Source organism: Ciconia boyciana, chromosome 1 (assembly GCF_034638445.1).
Source record: "Ciconia boyciana chromosome 1, ASM3463844v1, whole genome shotgun sequence".
NCBI lineage: Eukaryota > Metazoa > Chordata > Aves > Ciconiiformes > Ciconiidae > Ciconia > Ciconia boyciana.
Window position 1 is genome coordinate 75,998,332 of NC_132934.1, and position 19,061 is coordinate 76,017,392.

Sequence of the window (19,061 nt, forward strand, 5' to 3'; positions counted from 1 at the left end):
TTCTACTGCCATGAACACCACCTTTAAGCAAGTTCACCTGGAGATTTCATAAGTGCTGGGTATTGTTATTACATGAGAGCAATTTTCAGAAGTGAATCTCTGGACTTCATTTTATCGCTCCATTATATGACTCGGTCACAGACTGTATGCTGTAATGGGAGACAAGAAGATAAAGGGCCATCCTTAGTCATGGTTTCTTGAAGGTCGGGTTGCTGTTCTGCCAAAATTATCCAGGAGACAATTGCTTTTTCACAGGCCAACCTGACACTTGCAACCACAGCTTCCTCATCGCGATCAGCTTGCAAGAGAAACAAAGGGCAATAAATGTACTTTTCATTCAGACAGCTCTGCTGATATTTCCAGGGGACTTGTGTGCCTAGGAGTGTTCACATCTCAAAGGCACTGCAGCTCTCCAGATTCTCCTCTCAGTGGCAACTGGAGTTTGCAAATGCCAAATGTGTTAGCACATCTCAGCATGGTGACGATGTTTTGTCTGGTAAGTGATGCTAATGAAGACCAAGCAGGTCAGCGCTACTGACTTTCTGAGGCAGTTCCCAGGAGAGCCTGCTACACACACCCTACTGTCACCTCTGGTCACCCACATCAAAAGTGGCAGAGGTATTTGGGTTTCCTACAGTCTTAAGAAAGCCTCTTACCGAACGCCACCTCCTCTCTCTCTCAACAGAACTATGGATGAATCTTCGATTTGTTTTCAGTGGCGCTGAAGTATTCATAAGGCAATTTATTTGACCATGATGGAAGGAGGTGAGGTGAAAGAGCTGTGCTTGTTATGTTATTTAAAGACTAGGGCAATAAACTTTAATTCCTTTCACAGTTTCCATATTTGACTACAGAGAATTATTATTTATCCCCTTGATTTTTCCAAGGTTTTCCCTCCTCCAAAATTCTAGGTCAGAATAACCTGTTGTTTTGTTTCCTGGAGCACCGAATAGACACAAAAGCACATTACATCAGTGGTTTTTAAGCAGTAAACAACAAATAGATAGGGAAATAATTTTGACAGACTGGAATTCTGCCTGGCAGGTAGGGAAACACAGTGTCAGGTCATAAGATATCATGGCTGAGAAAGCAGTAATAAAGAAAACAGAATTACTGTGTTTCTCATGAAATGATGGTACAGCATTTGGTACCTAATAAACGAAGTCAGGATATTTTGATAGCTTTCTGCCACCAGAGTGGTCTCCTTTACTGGACCATCCTCTTCCTCAGCACCACAGAACCTTGGAATTTCAGATAAATAATCTTCATCAGGGAGAAACTGAAAAGTTATTTTAAGGTTTTGAAGGCTATAGAAGACCTTAAGCTTGCAGAGGGCACATAAATGCACACAAAGGTGCAGACTACTGGAGCACCTGGCTGTCAGCCACAGTGAATGACATTGTGTTGAGCAAGCTGAGATGCTTCATTTTGTGTCTTAGTAATGATAGGAACAGTTCATTGATCTGCACTGGTCAATTGATCTACTAGAGAAAGCAGCTGACTTAGTTTCTTACCATGGGATATCACTGTAATATCTTATTTGAACTCTTTCTACTCAGAAAGTGCATCTCTGTGTTTGTATAACATAATTTATAACAGCCAATGTAATTGCTTGGTCTTGTCCATAATATGTCAGCGCTCTATGAGAAAAGAGATGAATCTGCAAACATTTTTCACTGCTAACTGGAAATTACATGGGCAGTCCCATAGACTACAGAAGTCCTTGGGACAAGTCAAGAGAGCAAATGCATCATGATATGAGTTCCTCTCATGTCATTCAACTCTCAGTTGCTGGGACAAAAACCATGAGAACCAGTGGGAAAAACAGAAAGCTAACAGGCTTGTTCTACTTGCTAGAGAAGATGGTGGTAGGAATTGGCTCCTTTTCACCAAAAATGCATGCTAAATATGTTCCTTGTCTGCAGGTTCAATTTGCCACTGAAAGCTTAATTAGCGTTCCTCAGCAACGGGGAAGCATTCTGATTGACAAAACTCATTCGTTTTGGCTGAGGCTTCAAAGTGCTCGCTTCACAATATGCTCCACAGTTATTTTTAAACTCCTTGCAAAATTCACAGCTGAGCATTTTGATTCAGAGTGAAATTCATCAACAACAACAACAAAAAAATGCCATCACCAGAGTGATGCATTTCAGAGGAAAATGGGAGGTAGGAGCTCAGCTCGAACTTTGTGACCTATGGCAGTAGCAGCTTTTCCCCTCCTGTCTCTCAGTCTGAGAAGAAAATGGGGATAATTGGGTGAAGAGGAAACCAAACAGACAGTTCAACAATTAATAAAACAAGACTATAAAGACAGCAAGAAATGAAGCAAAACCATTTGTAGATAACTTGTGAGGTCTTTTGTTGTCAGCACCAAAGAAAACTGTTCAGAAGAGTTTCAGGAGGGACTCAGAAGGCAAAGGGGACAAACAGCAAGGTGCCAGTTAAAATTTCATATGGATGGGTATGTGCTGAAAGGAACTACCACCACACACCCTACCATCATCTTATCAACTGCAACGACTCAAAAGTAAAGCCACAGGAGTCACTGGAACCAGGTAGTGAAAATCCTGTTCTGTAGCAGCTAGAAAGGTAAAATGCTGAACTGCATGAGGAGAGGAGAGGCAAACGGTTCCCAAAACACCATCATGCCACTAAACACACTTTGTTCTGTACTGGAATATTGTGGACTGCTGCTATTAACATCCCCCAAAAAGACACTGAAAAGATAATGTTTGATTATTATAGAGGAGAGCTAGGAGCTACAAAGGATACAACAGATGTATGAAAAATGAAATACTTTAAGCTAATAAGCAAATACCATCAAACAGTATAATCTGTGAGGCCCATCTCTTTGCAGTTTTGAGTGGGCCTTTGTACTTCTGAAATATGAGCATATACTAAACTGATTTTGAAAAGCAAAACTAAGTATCTAAGAGGAAAATGCAAAAATACTTTGAATCACTAATTCAATTAAAAGGCATTGACCTAACTTTGCTGTATTATGCCATTAGGAAAATAACTAACCATATTTAAAGATAATAGTGATTAAAAGTGTGTTTGCAGAGGAAAACAAATAAGTTAACAATACTGATTTCTGCACGTCTCTGATATTATGAAGCATTTATGAACAAGTTGAAGAGTCCTTACTGCATAGGGAAGCTTTCTTGGACCAGGACCTAAGCAAGACTGCATTTATGCATACTACTGTGGACCCCAGTCGTTCATTTAAGTTATAAGCCTGCTAGTTAAAAATTTTTAAGCAAGGAAAGAAAAATAAAAAAGAAAAAAAAGAAAGTAGTCATACATTTCAAAATCATCATTCCATCATATATTTGAAATCATCATTCCACCACCATCAGTAATAATGTCTAGAGGCGTAGTTGTATAAATCTGCCTAAAGCACTTGTAATTTTTGCGTTGTAATAAAATAAGAATGATGCTTACATCTCTACATATATTAATTTCTGGAAAAATCTGGCAGTAATATGTACTACACATGAATATTTATCAGAGGAAAATAATGGTTATACTCATATTTAATTTTTAATCTGAGATCTTGGATATTATTAACTTTCCTGGAAGTATTAAGAGGAATAATTTCATAATTCAGTAGTGAAAAGAACTGCAAATGAACCATAAGTAAATAGAGCTGAATTATCTTTTGCAAAGATCTGAGAAAGAGAGACTGAGGGTATGCAGATTGCATGTGAAAACCTACAGAAAATCAGATATATTTAATGCGTGACAGACCACCTTGCTTTGAGTTCTGCCTTCAGAGTTCCCACACTCAGGAAATAAGTTTGCAGGCAGGCCCTCTCTCTGCGCCTGCAGCCCCGGGTCCTGCAACAACGTGATTGCATTGCAGTCTCAGAGGTGTTTTGTTTTGGTTTCATATTGCTTGCTTTATTGAAAAAGCTTTTAGTCTTAACAGTTGCAAGGAAAAAATCTTGAAAACTGAAACCAAATGTAGCTCGTGGCAACAGCACTAACCTCCATCTGCAGAGATGTGACAAAAGATGGGAATGTAGGAAAGAGGTCTGCATGCAGCAAACTCCCTTTGGCTTGGGAGAGGTACTGCGGGACATCCCACGTGTGTGCATAGCACTTTGGGTCCAAAGAGGAGTGCACCCATGGAGTGGCCACTCCCCATACTCGCTGTGCTCAGGTTCACATCAGCACTATCATGTGCACAAGCTGGCTTCCTCTTGAATGAAACTGAGCCAGAACATGTCCTCCTGAGTCAAACCTCAAGCGTTCTGGCTGCAAGCGGGTATTCAGACAGAAACCACTTTGTGAAGTCCAGTGGTGAGCATGAGTGGGCTACACAGCAGCCTGGGAAGTTTCATACCCAAAAAGGACCTACACCGTGCAGAGGCAGGTGCCCCCTTATGACCTGTTCTACCAGCCTAGAGCTGGGACAAAGTAAATGACCTTTGAAATGTGTACAGGGTGGATGCCAGGTCTGCACTACCAAAGGGTTCTGCTCTGCTCCTATTTGTCCACAGCTTTTGCTCACAGGAACACAACCTCTGATGCCACCAGCACCCCCAGTTGGCAGGTGCTGATTCCCTTTCTGTTCCCAGCTTTTCCCTGTCCAGGAAACTAGCAGAACAGATATGGGGGACCCAGCATTGCAGAAGACCAGAGTGACACAGAACAAGACAAACTACATTTCAGCAAATTAGACAAACCAGGATTACACAAAATAGACACCCGGTAGCTGATGCTACCAATGATTAAGACAGAGCAGGAAACAAACCATGAAATTAGGTCTATTACAACTGACTCCACCAGGTTTTAATCTGCTTTGCCTGGGTTTAACAGTTGAGAAGGATCTTCCTGACAGTCCTCCCTGGCTGCAGGATTACTATTTGGGTGTGTAAAGCTAAGCAGGTGCATAAATGCTTTCCTGGCTCAAGCTGCAAGGTTTTTCCTAGGCTGGAACTCCTAGAAATGGGGAAAAACTCCTGACAACTACGCAGTCACCTATCCACATCAGTCACAGGGTGACCTCCTTAGTATATTCAAATAATTTTCCAGTCTGGTTTTAAATGTCCACTAAAGAAAGAACAAGTGTTACAAAGCTGTCTTCAGGAGCTGGATACCTAGTTACTTTAAAATTAATGGCAGCTGAGCACTAAAAATTTGCCAGTGGTTTAAAATACTAAATGGAGCAACGAGCACAACTGGAAGACTATACTATAGATCATTAAAACTCCTTTTCATTTACATATTCAACCTAAGCCTTCCTGTGTTTCACTTGGTCCTATTCCTTCTAGGTCTGTTTCCTGGATCTAAGACTGTTTCCTCTCTTGCTGAGATGCTTGAACCCCCTTGCACAACAATCACCTTGCTGGTCCAACACACATTTATCTCTTTTTAATCTTCATGAATCAATCTCTTCAGATGCTTTTTCACTCTGTCATCCTCCCCTGAACTCTTTCCAGTGTGTCAAGAGCTTTCTGGGTTTGACATATCCAAATTACACACTGACTTTCTCACCACCGCCTAATTAACAATTCACAGCCAATATAAGAGTCTTTCTCTTACTGATTCTTAGTATTTTGTTTCATTTCCTAAACGCATCAGTATTAGTAACAATAGCCTCCTCACATCTTACCAACATATGCAGTTCTATAGAGCAGTGGTCTTCCAGGGGGAGTGCAAGACAATCCATTGGGGTGAGGGAAGAAAAAATTTTTGTAATATTAATAAATAAAATTAAATTTTAAAATACTTTAAAAATAGTATTTTTTCATCTTTATCTTATCCTTTTAAATTTCTATTCATATGTTGTATATATGTGTATATATGTGTATATGTGTACATAATATATTATTGCAGTAGTAAATGTATATAATTTACAAATAAATACATGTACATATATTGGGAGTGCGTGTTCAAAAATTTTTTACTGACAGGGGCGCACAATTAAAAAAGTTTGCAGATCACTGCTATAGAAGTAAGAGTTGGTAACATATATGTATTTTAAGTCCTAAGCTATTTGTGTCACAAAATCTACCCCGTTGCCACTATGCATGCTACAGCATATACTGCATCTGCCATTGAACTCACCTGGCATGGGGTCAGGCTGTGATGACTGACACCGGGACTGCCTGCACAAACTGCTGCCATCATTCCCCATGGTTAACGGTCTAAGCAGAGAAAAGTGAGGGTGTGTGGGAGAGTTTGGACTTTGGCACCAGGCACTCTGATTAGGGAAAAGGGATGCAGAGGTCTTTTTTTCCCTGTAAAGAGAAATTCAATTAAGTTTACTGTGTGTATTTCACACATTTTGCACATGCATGTATGTGCACAGGATATAAAAATATGTATATTGCATTTATTACTGCATTATTTATTGTATTGCATTATCATATTTATTATTGTATTTTGCATAGATTTACTGTGTTTACTGCACACATACATTAAATTTATGCGATATACCTAACAAACAGCACACATATATTTGACACATTCTGCATTTAGCTGTAGGTGGAAGAACTGCAACTTCTATATTGTTTGACATATCACATTATAATTTACCATTTGCCATTGGTTATAATTCTGCCAGACTTGAACTCTTTGCACTGAATTTTTACATAATTTCTCCCTGCTTCTGACTTAGTTTCTTTGGAGAGTTTGAGCAAAAGTGATTTAGCCATTTTTAAGAACAAAGCTTGTGAAGAACAGCCAGTTTAACCTATGCTGAAAACAGTTTATCTTCTGAACATCTCCAGCCACAGGCTGGAGAAGAAATTTAGAGAAGAGCAATTACCCCAGACATGAGAAGGGTCACCCACTTTTTTTGTGAAAATACATCCAGATTAGCTAATCCTTTATTTTTTAAATACATCAATTCCTCCGCACATGCTTTTCTGTTGTGAACCTGGCTCAAAAGCCCCTGGAACCAATATTCTGGAGAGGACTTAGAAAAAAACACCAATATTGCATTCCTTATTCAAAACAGTCAGTGGCTTAGCTCAGGGGTTCCTGACTGAGACCTGGGTGCCCAAACTAAACTGTCCACAGCTAGACCAATGAACCACACTTTTTCATAGAGCTGCCAAATTTAAGTTCCTACAAAGGTTCTGAAGTAATTTAGAAAGCAATGGTTATCAGTCCCTAGCTCAGTTCAAAGTGTAGTGGTCTGAGAGAAGACCGTGTTCAGGCCTTTCAGGTTTTCAGGTTTTCAGGCCTTTCAGGATTTCTTGTTCTCAAGAAAAAGGTAAATAGCTCTGTGAAGATTAACATTTTTGGCTGAAAGCTTTCCAGCTTATGGACTTCAAATGGTGCCATCCAAACACTTGGGACTGAAAGGATAATATGTAATAAGAAGTCACATTTTAAGAAGTTTACTTGAATTTTACTTTTACATTGTCTTGACTGATGACGAACGCACTCCTATCAGGAGTTTTGGGCTGGATTCCTGTTCGAAGGTTAAGGTTAATTCTTATTTTCAAAATTCCGAAGCTTTGTAAAAATTGCTTACCAAGATGCTCATTTAAAAGTGTTCAGTTACAGACCCAGTCTGGCACAATGCTGTAATTACAGAGTACACTCAATGAACATCAGATACCTTCTAATGAAGCTTTGTCTTTTTTTTCCTGTTTGCCCTGGGTCAGCCCTCTTCCACTCTGTATCAGTTATTGTGAATGCCTGTTCCTTTTCCCATCCCTCTTTTTGCTTTGTTGTTGAGAAAGTTGGTATAACAATGTTGTCAATGTTTTCACTTTGCTCCTTCACCACCCATTCTTGTCTTCTGTTCCAGTAGAGAGGAGTGTACCAAGCCACAGCCTGAAAAAAACCAATATATCACTGCTTATTTATATTCTGCATTTTTTCATCAAGATAATTGTTTGTTGCAGACAAACCAGGAAGGGCTAAAAGGGTAGGCACTCCAATGTATTTCTGAGTCATCTATCATTTGAAAGATAAATACTAATGGCAACCACCAAATTCCAGATTTTTTCCTTTGGTTTTTAAAATTCATTTCCAGTCTTTAAATATATTTAGGGTAGACTCATCATCTAAGAGCCTTGAAATTTTACTGCTCCAATTAAGTAAACCAGGCAAAGAAGGAGAGAAAAGAGGACATGACAATTCTGCAAGTATGTCAAAGGCTGCTGAAGGAAGAAAAAGCAATCTGTTCTCCATGCCCACAGTGGATAGAACAAGAAGGAAAGGACTAAAACTGAGGCAGAAGAAGTTCAGTTTAGGTACTAGGAAAGCTTTTCTAAGCATGCAGAGAGTGAGGCACTAAAGCAGGTTGCCTGGGGACATGGTGGAGTCTCTGTTACTGAAGGTCTTCCAGAACTACCTAGGCAAGCCACAGCCAGGAGCAATCCTGGCAGAGGTAATCACATCTCAAGTTCCCTTTCAGCTTCTGATTCCTGGCACTGATGTAATAGCAAGTATGGCCAAACTGAGCTAGAAGAGGAGTAAATGTGAACAGGTGAGACCAAAACTCAATGTTCACTTAACAGTTTGTAAGGTGTAAATTATGCTACCTTGGGGAAGCTGTATAACTTACACTGTTACGAAAATCACAGGTCTCTTCCATATTGTCACTAGTTCGAGTTTGTCTAGCTAAAAATGATGAAAACCATAGTTGCCACTGGACAACTATAGGGTAAAAAATGATCTTGGGCTCTTTCTCATCCCCAAGTCAACAGAAGTTTGCCTAAAAATATTCAACACAGTTGCCAAGCCAATGGCAGTTACTAATGGGCAGCCATGGGGGACTGAATAGCCCTGGGCATAGCTGGACACTTCCTGGCTGAAACACAGTGGAAGAGGACAGTGGGCTGGCAATTCACGCTTGTGGAGCCCCTGCTTCAATCACTGTGAGGATGTTAGCCCTTCATTCAACAAGTGGTGTCATCAATCTGCTGTTTTTCTTCAGACCTTCAGATTCTAATAATTAGCATCAAGACTGAAGCAAGGTTAACAGAGAGAGATCACAGCTCTGCTGTGTTTGGATTGCTTGTGCTTGATTCGACAAGCACTTTAACAATATGATCCTAAATCTCAGAAGGAAGTCCAGCAATAGCGCTGTCTGGGTAAGGAAATGCGGTGATTTTGCTCAGGGCACTCACCTGACCGCTAGGCTCACAGAGAATGGTAGCACAGTGAAGGCTTGTCCTAAATCTCTCCAGGTCCTTCCAAAGAAAATCTGAGGGAGGTTTGTGAAGCACTGTAGCATCTGCTGCCCAAACCTGCAAAGATAAAGCAGCCATTAGATTAAAGACAAAATGGCTCCTGGATGTTTATACAATATAAGAATTCAGTAAAAACATGAGGTTTTCCTTTTCCTTTTTGATTTTTGTAACACTGGTCACTATTTGATCTGTGAAATCAAAGCTGAAAGAACTATATTTCAAGACTCGCAGCTTAGTTATAGTGATTATTTTCAAGTACCTCTCCTGTGGATTAACAGAGATTAGCAAAGGCACATTTTTCAAGGTGTGATAGTAAATCCTGGGTTTTTTGGTCTGGCTTGCTGAGAATAAGATTAAAAATAGGCAGTTTCTTTTATTTTCTGAATTACCAGGGGCATTGGAAGGGATCTGTGATATCAGCTTTAAAATTCCAGTCTCTGCTTGATTCTAGATTCCCTCTGTTCAGGGAAAAGCTGTCTCTACTGGAGACTAGAAGGTTTTTGTACTTTTATCCTTATACAAAGATTTAACAACGTTGTGCTTTATAAAGTGAACACAATTATCTGTGACCTTTATCACTAACACAGTAGCAAAAGGACCCGTTATGAAAACATTTGTCTTACATAAGACAACCACAACATGCTTTTGCAAACGGTGTTCCTAAAGGATTTGGCATTTGCCATCTGTGAGAAAACAGCTTCAACCATTTCCTGGGAGCCAAAACAATTCCCATTCAATTTTAAAGGAGAAGTATCTTGAAAAAAATAAAACATTCTCTTCCAAAAGTGCTCACCATACGGCACTCTGCCAAGGTGTATTTGTGGCTTTTTCACACATACACCAGAAGACAGCATTGACTGTGGCTCTTCTGGACCCCCGCCAGCTTGCATTTCCAGCATTCTTGTAAGAGGGCTCACACAGGGCTGCATTGACCTGCATTGAGCTTGGTGATGAATATGGACTTTGCCTCCTTTTATTCTGCAAGGCCTCAATTTTCATCTCACAAAAAGAAACAAGCACTGGTGGTAAAAGAGGCTTCAGGCCATATTCCAACCATCTACCCTGGCATCTAACTTGAGCGTTTTGCCTTGGTTCATCTGTTGCTCTCACAGGGAGCTGAGGCCTGGAAGTCCTCCCTAGCTGGCTGTCTGACACAAACACTATTGTACATGAATTTTAGATGCAAGAGTTGGCAGCCTGAATATGACCTTTTGAAATTAATAAACCAGCAGAAATTTTCTGCTTGCCTATGCTGAAACAGAAGCTGTGGTGGACCTTCTACCTCAGTCAGTTGTTCACCCAAGAGCCCTTTAATGATAACGGGAACAGCAACCTTGTCAATGACTTCAGCACTGATCAAAGCACTTCAGAAAGGACTACTTTTGGGGTGGGTGGGAATGGTTGGTACATCAAAGCCAACTAAGAGGAATCCATTTCTGGGGAGACCTGCAAGGTGTCTTGCAGCCAGCCAAGCAGACAGCATCTTTACCCAGTACAGCAAAGGCTGTGCCCGCTCTGAGTGTGGGTACATCCCAGAGGCTGCTGGAGGCTGCGTGCAGACACCAGCAGACATTCCTCAGCTACACCTACAACTGAGCCTTGGTCACATTTAGTTCACACATTCAAGCCTTTTTCATTACCATGGATATCAGATGCATATATTTGTTGTTTTCTATTTAAAGCTTTTCTGGGGTATGATGAAGTCATCTGACTCTTTGCATCTTAGATCCTACCTACCTCTCTAACTCTTAATCAAACTGGCAAAAAGATACATCTGGACTAGCTGGAGGGAAGTAATTTTTGAAGAGCTGCAGCCCATGCACTGAATTTTTAACTTATAGTTCTGGCACGACATCAAAGGAGAACACATCAAAACTTTTACAGAATAGGAAACTAAGGCACAGAGTGTCATCATTTTGCCTAAAGTCATCCAAGGCAAAGCCAGGAACAGAGCCCCATTGCCAGAACAGTGGTTTATGGCTTTCTCTGCTGGATAACAGCTGTCCTCAGATAGTGGGCACAGTCTGGAGAGCAACATCATTTTTCTTTTTCTTTTTCTTTTCAGATGAGACCATACTATAGTGATACCTCAGACTATACGCAAAACCATACTAATTGCTTCAGTAGCAACACATAAAACTTGTTTCCTTTCCAGTTCTATTATTTGTGGGTTTCCGACCCAAAGTTCACACCTTCTGTTGGCAAACACTGGCACAATTCAAAATTCTGACAGTATGGGGATCTTTTTATGGGAGCAATGGTTGGAAAAAGGAATGCATCGAACAAGGACTTTCCAGGATAGCTTCCCATTGCTGGGCAATGTGAAATGCTGGACGTGTCATGCAAATGCCAGGCTTGTACTGATGATGGACATTAGCAGCTTCTTCTGAATTCTAATGAGTGTTAGCCTTTCTGAAAATACAGACTTAAGTTTAACTCTGTACCATCAGGCTAAGAGTGTACCCTAGTCTGCCAGCTGAGAAAAGGCACTCAAAACCCCCACACTCACTGTCACGGTGGAGTTGGGCCCCATCCTGGTCTTGGGCGGAAATCGAAACACAGCCACTGGTTGACCTTGGATGTCCTGCTTCAAGAGATAATCCCCAATGTTTTCCTCTTTTTCAGGGGCACAGTTCAGGATCTTTACAAAATGACCACCTGGATCAACTTCCGCAATTTTCAAATTTCCAATAGCACTGAAAGAAAGAACAGGAGCTGATTTGAAAGTGTAAAAGCATTGCTTAATTGAAAAAATACATGTATTTCCTTATAACAACTAGCCTAGATGTCAGTAATTAACGGTAAGTAAACATACCACAGGCAGAATATTTACAGCACTGCCATTCTACTTTTTATGCAGTGCCTTTCATCTGAAAAAATCCATTTGCATTAAAATTAGTATATTCTATTTCTCTTTCACACTTAGGTATCAACCATTACCATCAAAAATTAAAAGATTCCTTGTGAGGCAAAAAGTCATCAGTATACCATTTGAATTTGGTTTTGTCTAAATCTATATAGGCTACAACCTCTAAGGCTGCCTTGGGTATTTAGCCTAGTATGATTAGTGGGAGTTATGTAGCTGAGTCCCTTTGTAAGTTTAGAAAATTCCTCCCGTCCATCAGTATACCTTTCTCCTCTTGCCTCTCATTTTTTTTTCCTTCCTGGAGAAAGACAAATCTTCCTTATTAACACTTTATTATTAACTCAGAGAGACTCCATGCTACAAGACTGAGATTTCATCCTTCCGCTGTTTTAGAACCACAGCAAAGTGGGGTCTGGTTTGCATCTGCAGTAAGATCAGGGACTTCTTGCGTGAGCAGGGGAACACTCAATCTCCCTTAAGCACTGGAAAACAAATTTATTACTTGAGTGTTCCTTTAAGTAGCGCACATGTCAAGGGAGCACTTTCAAACACTCAGTCCCAGACTGTAATACTCATCATAGGTCTTATTAGACAGGTTGTGAATGAAGTCTAAGAATCATTCAGCTTTTGATGCAGCATCTACTGCACTAAATTTCATTATTTAGCACTGGTGCAGCGTCTTGTCTGTCTTCTGTGCGTGCAATGCTTTTGCCCTTGCCACATTTGTCTTGTTCCAGTAAGTTTAAGTTACAGACCTCTGTGTGTATAGTAAAGGTTGACGCAACAGCCCAGACAGCCTATGCGCTTGCTTAACATCGCCAAATCCTCATCGACAGTGTGACAAATACTGCCCACCCACCCCACATAATTCAGCTGTGCGGTGTAGCAGTGAGTCACATTTGCTCACGACAGCCAGGCTGCCTCCAGGCTGCCGCTGGCATTGATAGATTTGGGAGCAGAGCCGCGGGGAACTGCCCCCTCCCTGGCCAGAGAAGACGTGCACAGCCAATGTAACACTTGGCTGCCTCTCCTCTGCCTGCCTGCAAACTCTGGGAACTCCAGAGCGTCCCTCCTCCCACTCAGTCCTGATCTATTTGTGCTCCACGTCAGCAAGGAGAGACCTGGAGACAGCTTACCAGAGACGCAGAGCCTCGGAGGGGCTTTGGCTGAGGAGCTCCTCGCCTTCAGACCTTCCCCCTCTTCTGGCTGCTTGCTTTCATCTGGCTGCCACAGTTTGGCATGTTTCTCCTTCCTCCCTGCCCATGGGACCACAGCCTAGGCTGGATCTCTGAAATAACCCAGCGTAAAAGGTTTTGGGGGGACATTATTTTAACCTGAGCTTTTTTGTCAGTCTCTGCAAGCTGCTTATCAGTGCAGCTGAAGGGATGGACAGCTGTGCTTAAAAACTTTGCAGACTGCTGATGCAGAAAATGATCCTTCGGGATCCCTCGGTTTGTAAGTCATCATTTACACATGCAGTACACGTGCAGATGTAAAATGCTGTGACTCAAATCCGCAGTTGCTTTCTACATTGCTACAGTCCCAGAGCTCCAGCAGTGGCCTAGCACTCCACTGGGCTCTAAAACCAGAATGACACCAGCAACAAAGAGAAATCCCTGACATTTTCCCTTCTGGGAGGGTGTAGAACCGGTTAAGTCAATGGGAGAAGACTTTTAAACCATACAGAAGGCAAAGATCTTCCTGATCTCCCATTTCTCTCTATCTGTGCAGGGAAAGTGGAAAAAAAGTTTGGGGTGCCAAAATGTATTTAGGAGGAGGACAGGAAAAAGCAGATGGGGAAAGAGACCTTCTAAAATGGTCTTAAAAGGTCGTTTTAATGATGTAAGATTGTAAACAGCAGAATCCTGGTTGATAATGGAGTGAATAATGAGGGTCTAGGGTAGTGTGACTTTCCCTAAACAAGACCTCAGGTTGAACCTGGTGAAGCCGGGGAGACTCGGGAACATAAAATGGAGCTGACAGGAGTTTTTGATATAACACACAGGACCGGTAAAGGAGCAAATGATAGGACACGGGAATTTGGTGTTGGAATCTGCTGAAGCATGCAATGCAGAGCTGCCAGCTTGCATCCAGGCAATCCACTGCCTCACAGCCATGCTGGCTGAAGAAAAAGGTCAAGTCCAAAGCTGCAAGGGTTAAACAGCAAGGTTAGCTCAACCACGCCTAAGGGTGAATCAGGCAAGAGATGTTAGTGATAAAGAAGAGTAAATGAGCTTGATCATTCTTCAATCTCAAATGCTTCTGAATCAATTGGGCAGTCTCCTGTGCCAGCTCAGAAAGCATTTTTTAGATATTATTAGGTATTTTTAGGTATATTATTTAGGTATTTTAGATGGGCACAGGATGGGAATGCATCATCATGCAATTCTCCTTAGAGGCATGAAAATACAGTCTCCTTCTGTGGCCAACTCCCAGTACCTAGAAGAGCCTAGGAGGAGCTGTTAGCTCTTGAGGATCCTGCTCTGGGTGGGATTTCCAAGGCAATGGCTCTCTGGCCCTTTTGTTCACAGGAGAAGAAATCATCCACCGCTCTCTTGACTCCACCTGGGATTAACAGCAATCTTTATTCTCTGCCTGTACTGCCCAAACAGAGCTTCTAAATCAAGAGACCCTTTTGTGTTAACACATTTAAATCTAAAAATCTCCTTAAGAATCAATGTCAGTTTTTCATATAGGCATGGGGTCTGCACATAGCAAAAGAGAGAAGTGGAAGAAAAGAAGAAATGAAGGAGAGCAGGCAGGTCCAAACCCGTCACCAGGGACATTGACTCCACTCACCACAAAACTTAAGCACAGGTATAATTCTCCTCACTTTACTTATAAGAGAAAGTGAAGCGCTCTTACATACACACACAGACACAAACACTCCCTCACACTCACACTCTTTCCTGCTCTTTTCCTCAGAGAATTCTATCTTTAGTCAGTCATCCTTGCTGTACATTTCTTTAAATTGTAATTGGATAAACTTCAAGATTTTGGGAGACCCCTTTGTCAGAGGAATTTCTGGGATATAGCCTCTATTTGATGAAATTGAGAGTGACTAAGTTAACAAAGGACTGACTAAAGGTAAGATTATTTGTTTGTACTGAAAATCTTGTTTTACCAGCAACTATTTTTAAGAAATCCTATAACAAAATACCTATGCTTAGTACATTCATGTTCTGGTATATTATTTTCTGCCAAACAAGACTCTGAATTTATGAATATCATGACCTATGTGTATGTCTCATTGGGAATTTGGACCTTAGCCTGCGCACTTCCTACCCTCGACCTTAAAAATCCCAAATGTATAGGCACCATTTGAACTAATTTCCCCAAACCCATTTGTTTTTTGCACTCTAAGTATACATGTGGTTCTTAGTTCTGTGCAAAAGCCCTACACATAACATGAGGGAGGGAGCTGGTGGGGAAAGTGAGTCCTGCAGGACTTCTCTAAGAACTTGTACAGCCAGCTAGCTGCTGGATGGCAACAGAATTTTGTGAGTTTAAATGAGGGAATAACATCTCTAAGGAGATGTTCACTGAAGGCTTCATGGCTTTTTTTAGCAAGTTAGTTTACCTTTCAAAATACTGGACCAGCTCCTGTGAGACAGGAGCTAAAGTGCTAAAGTGCATGGAGGAGAGGCAGGTGTGCATTGATGCTGTAGTTTCTTCTGCTCTGTGCTAATATTCACTGGTGGAATAGAATCCAAAACTTTCTACAATGTACATAACAGTGAGGGGAGAAAAAACACCAGTGTTCTTAGAAGCACAGGGTGCATCAGCCATGAACCCGTCACCTGCCAGTAGGACACCATTCGAACTGCTCCTCTCTGAGCTGGTAGAGGTAGAAACAGGGCCTTTTAACTAGAAAACATGCCAAGAATTCAAGTCTTTCTAAGCTCTTAAGTCTTAAAGAAAGTCACAGATTGATACTATTATTATGTTGGGAAAGGCTTATCTCCAGAAGTACAAATCTATTTATTTTTATGCCAACAGATTTAACTGTACTAGAGGGATAGGACAGGAAAAGTCCTAGGAGAAGGCTCAGACCTTTCTTTGTGAAAGGCTGAGAAATGTTGCATACATAGTGGCTGTATGCAACTATAGGCCTGAAATGCCAAGGTTCAGCTGAGATCCCGAGTGCTTTACAGATCAGGGATTAAACTTCACTCATCCTCAGTATATAGCGCACTTGCACTTAGTACAAGACAGATATTGGGGATTTTCAATAGCTATGCACAAAATTTCAAGTATCAGTGTCTATTTTTCTTGTTTTCTGCAAAACAGTCACCCCAAAATACAGCAGATTTAACATTGCTCAGGTGCAAAAGTCAAGGAAAGGTTTAGGGGGACATTCACATTGAACACACACAATGGCTGTCTCTAAGCATCAGTGCCAGGACATGTGTGACAATACTATCACCCTCCTTGCACACAGCTAATAGCTGAAAATCCTGATGTAGTGAATCCTGATGCAGCTGAAAATCCTGATGCCTCAACTCCCATCCATTTCTCAGTATGACATTCATTAACAATCTAATTAAACCTAATTAAACATATAACCTTCAAGGTGCTTTAAGTATGTTCACATATTCTCAAAAGCAAATGGATGTAAATTAAACTCGATTATAAACAAAAAACCCCAAATATCCTAGTTGGCCAAAACCACCTATTTCTACTAAGTTTGTGTATACTTGTACTGTGGCTTCACAACAAATCAGATCAAGTCATACTACTCATCAACTTTCTATAGAAGCATTATTAAACTATGTGTTCACACTGTGTACACTCAAAGAATGTTGTATAATGCAATACCAAATGAAAACATTAGGTATTGTGTACTCAATGTAATTTTATTTACTTAATGTGTACAACAAGAAAAGGTATACTTTAAATTCAAATTGAGTGGCATAAAAAAAAAGTGCTAGTGTGTTGGCATGGTGGAATACCTTCATAGTAATGAATCAAATGAGAATTAAAAGAATTGCTTAATTTATGCATTTAACAAGTTTAACCACACACAAAGCAAACTGTCATCGCCTTTTACTCTTTATCTTCGACAATTAGCAGAGCTAATGACTTCTTTTGCTTTCTGTATTAGACAAGATGTGATTCAATCCCCACTAGAAAACAGTTCACACAATACAAGGAAATGCATAAAGGGGAAGGTGATTTCTTTTATCTCCTCATGTTTATCTAGAGTTATTCTCCCCAAGCCCAGTCAAACAGTATGGCGTATCTCATTATTTGGAAACAGCTTTAGAGCTCTGAACACAACTAGAGCTCTCGTGCTGGCTTTCAAAGGTATCTTTTCATGGCTCTCCCTATAATGTCCTGAGAATTACAGAGATCTCTATGGAAACATATGCAAGGAGCACCGTGGGTTTACAAAGACTAAGTCCATGACAAAAATGCATATAAAGTCGACAGAACTACAAAATGAATGAGAGCAGGGAGAGCAGCAGGCATCAAAGACCTGGGAGTCAGGAAAGCATTTGATAAAGTGCCTCTCAAAATATTACCTCCCATTGGCATAGACAGAAATACTGTCACGGGAACTGTCTGAAGGACTGCAAACAAGGAATAATAATAGACAAGGGGGCTGTGTCTCATACATTCCCTATAGGGACAATGGGTAGCTCTCATTTCACAGAGTATCTCTACTTGTGATGTGCGAGGGGGAATAAAACAGCTGGTTAATAAAATATGTAGATAACATTAAATTGAGAGGAGAGGGTAGGGGAACACAAATGAAAGCAAGAGAAAGAATACAAAGAGCCCTAGAGAGCTTAGAAATATGGGCAGGAAATAAGTGAGATGCAGCTCTTGGAAAATGGTACACTAATTTATCAAGGGGGAAATAGCATTCACTGGAGGGAAAAGTATAGAGAGCAATAACGCTGAAAGAAGGCTAGGAGAAAGCCAATGATGCATTTGCAGTTTGACAGAACAAAAAAGGCTGTTACAATTTTATGGCACTATTCTTGTGGAGTGGAAGATTCCCTTTGTGCAGCTGTGGAGAGGGGAAGCTGGAAATACTGATCCTGATGTTCACATGCACCAGTGCCTGGTGTGATCTGGCTTCACTGACTATAAGAAAATTTCTCCTAGTTCCTCCTAGGAGTAAATGCAGGTAAATAGAGTTCTCCCACTTCTAATACAGGCAACATAGAGTTCATCCACTCCTCACATCTTGGCCTGAGGCACCCAACATGTGACCTCATCCATGATGCTTTGTTTCGTTTTAAGTACTACTCTGCTAGAAACTCTGGATTTAGGCTGGCATGACACCAGAATAAAATGTATTGGGTTCGTTTTAGGATGTCTCATCACCAGAAAAATAATGACAGTTAACAAGACATTATAGAAGGGTATAAAAATGATGAGGGATCCAGGGGCTAATTTGTGAGGGGAAAAAAAAGTAAAAGAGCTAAAATGCTTGTCTTCAACAGATAATCACAAGGACATGTGATACCAGAATGGTTATGGCAGGTGGGTGGAAAATTCCAAAAAGGCAAAGGCTTTATGCAGCTGAATTATCACCAAAGAATATCATTGAATAAAAGGAGAAATGTAGGTTGAGTACTGTGAAAGCAATCTTAGCAATAAGCATGTGCAGGCTTATCCGCTGAACAACGCGGTAGGAAATAGTCTGTAGGAGACAATGTCCACATAGGGGCTAGCCTTAAAACTGGAGATGTCAATTGTCATAATTTCTCTGAAGAAGACAGATCCAAGATAACTGAAACCAGCTGAGGATCTGTTTTGATGGGTCTTTCCCACCTTTAGTATATGTGAAGCTAAATTAAAGATGGCAAATGCCTTTTTGGGACAACTATCTTAACCAGGAGACAATACCTTATTTTTTTAATGGGATTTCTAGGTGGGTGTAAACCCTATTCATCCCAGTTCACTCCTTTGACTGCCTGTCACTGCCTCAAATAGCTTCATGCAGCCTATGTGGTGGGACCTTCTGAAGTCCCCTGCAATATCAATTCTACTCTTAGGGATTCAAAACTGGGTGTGATCAG

At 40.9% G+C, this 19,061-nt stretch overlaps 1 protein-coding gene across 2 annotated transcripts in view; it reads right to left on the minus strand.

The window, feature by feature from the left end:
• The window catches only part of LMNTD1 (lamin tail domain containing 1), a 48,356-nt gene that overhangs the window by 24,533 nt on the left and 4,762 nt on the right, over positions 1–19,061 (minus strand). The window contains exons 3-7 of one of the 2 annotated variants that reach the window (XM_072850070.1): positions 11,671–11,857; positions 9,099–9,218; positions 7,580–7,797; positions 6,076–6,248; positions 5,621–5,649 (exon numbers count right to left, since the gene is read on the minus strand). In XM_072850070.1, the coding sequence (XP_072706171.1) occupies positions 5,621–5,649; positions 6,076–6,248; positions 7,580–7,797; positions 9,099–9,218; positions 11,671–11,857 (727 nt within the window). The remainder of the gene's footprint in view (positions 1–5,620; positions 5,650–6,075; positions 6,249–7,579; positions 7,798–9,098; positions 9,219–11,670; positions 11,858–19,061) is intronic. The other variant, XM_072850059.1, reaches the window with a different exon arrangement.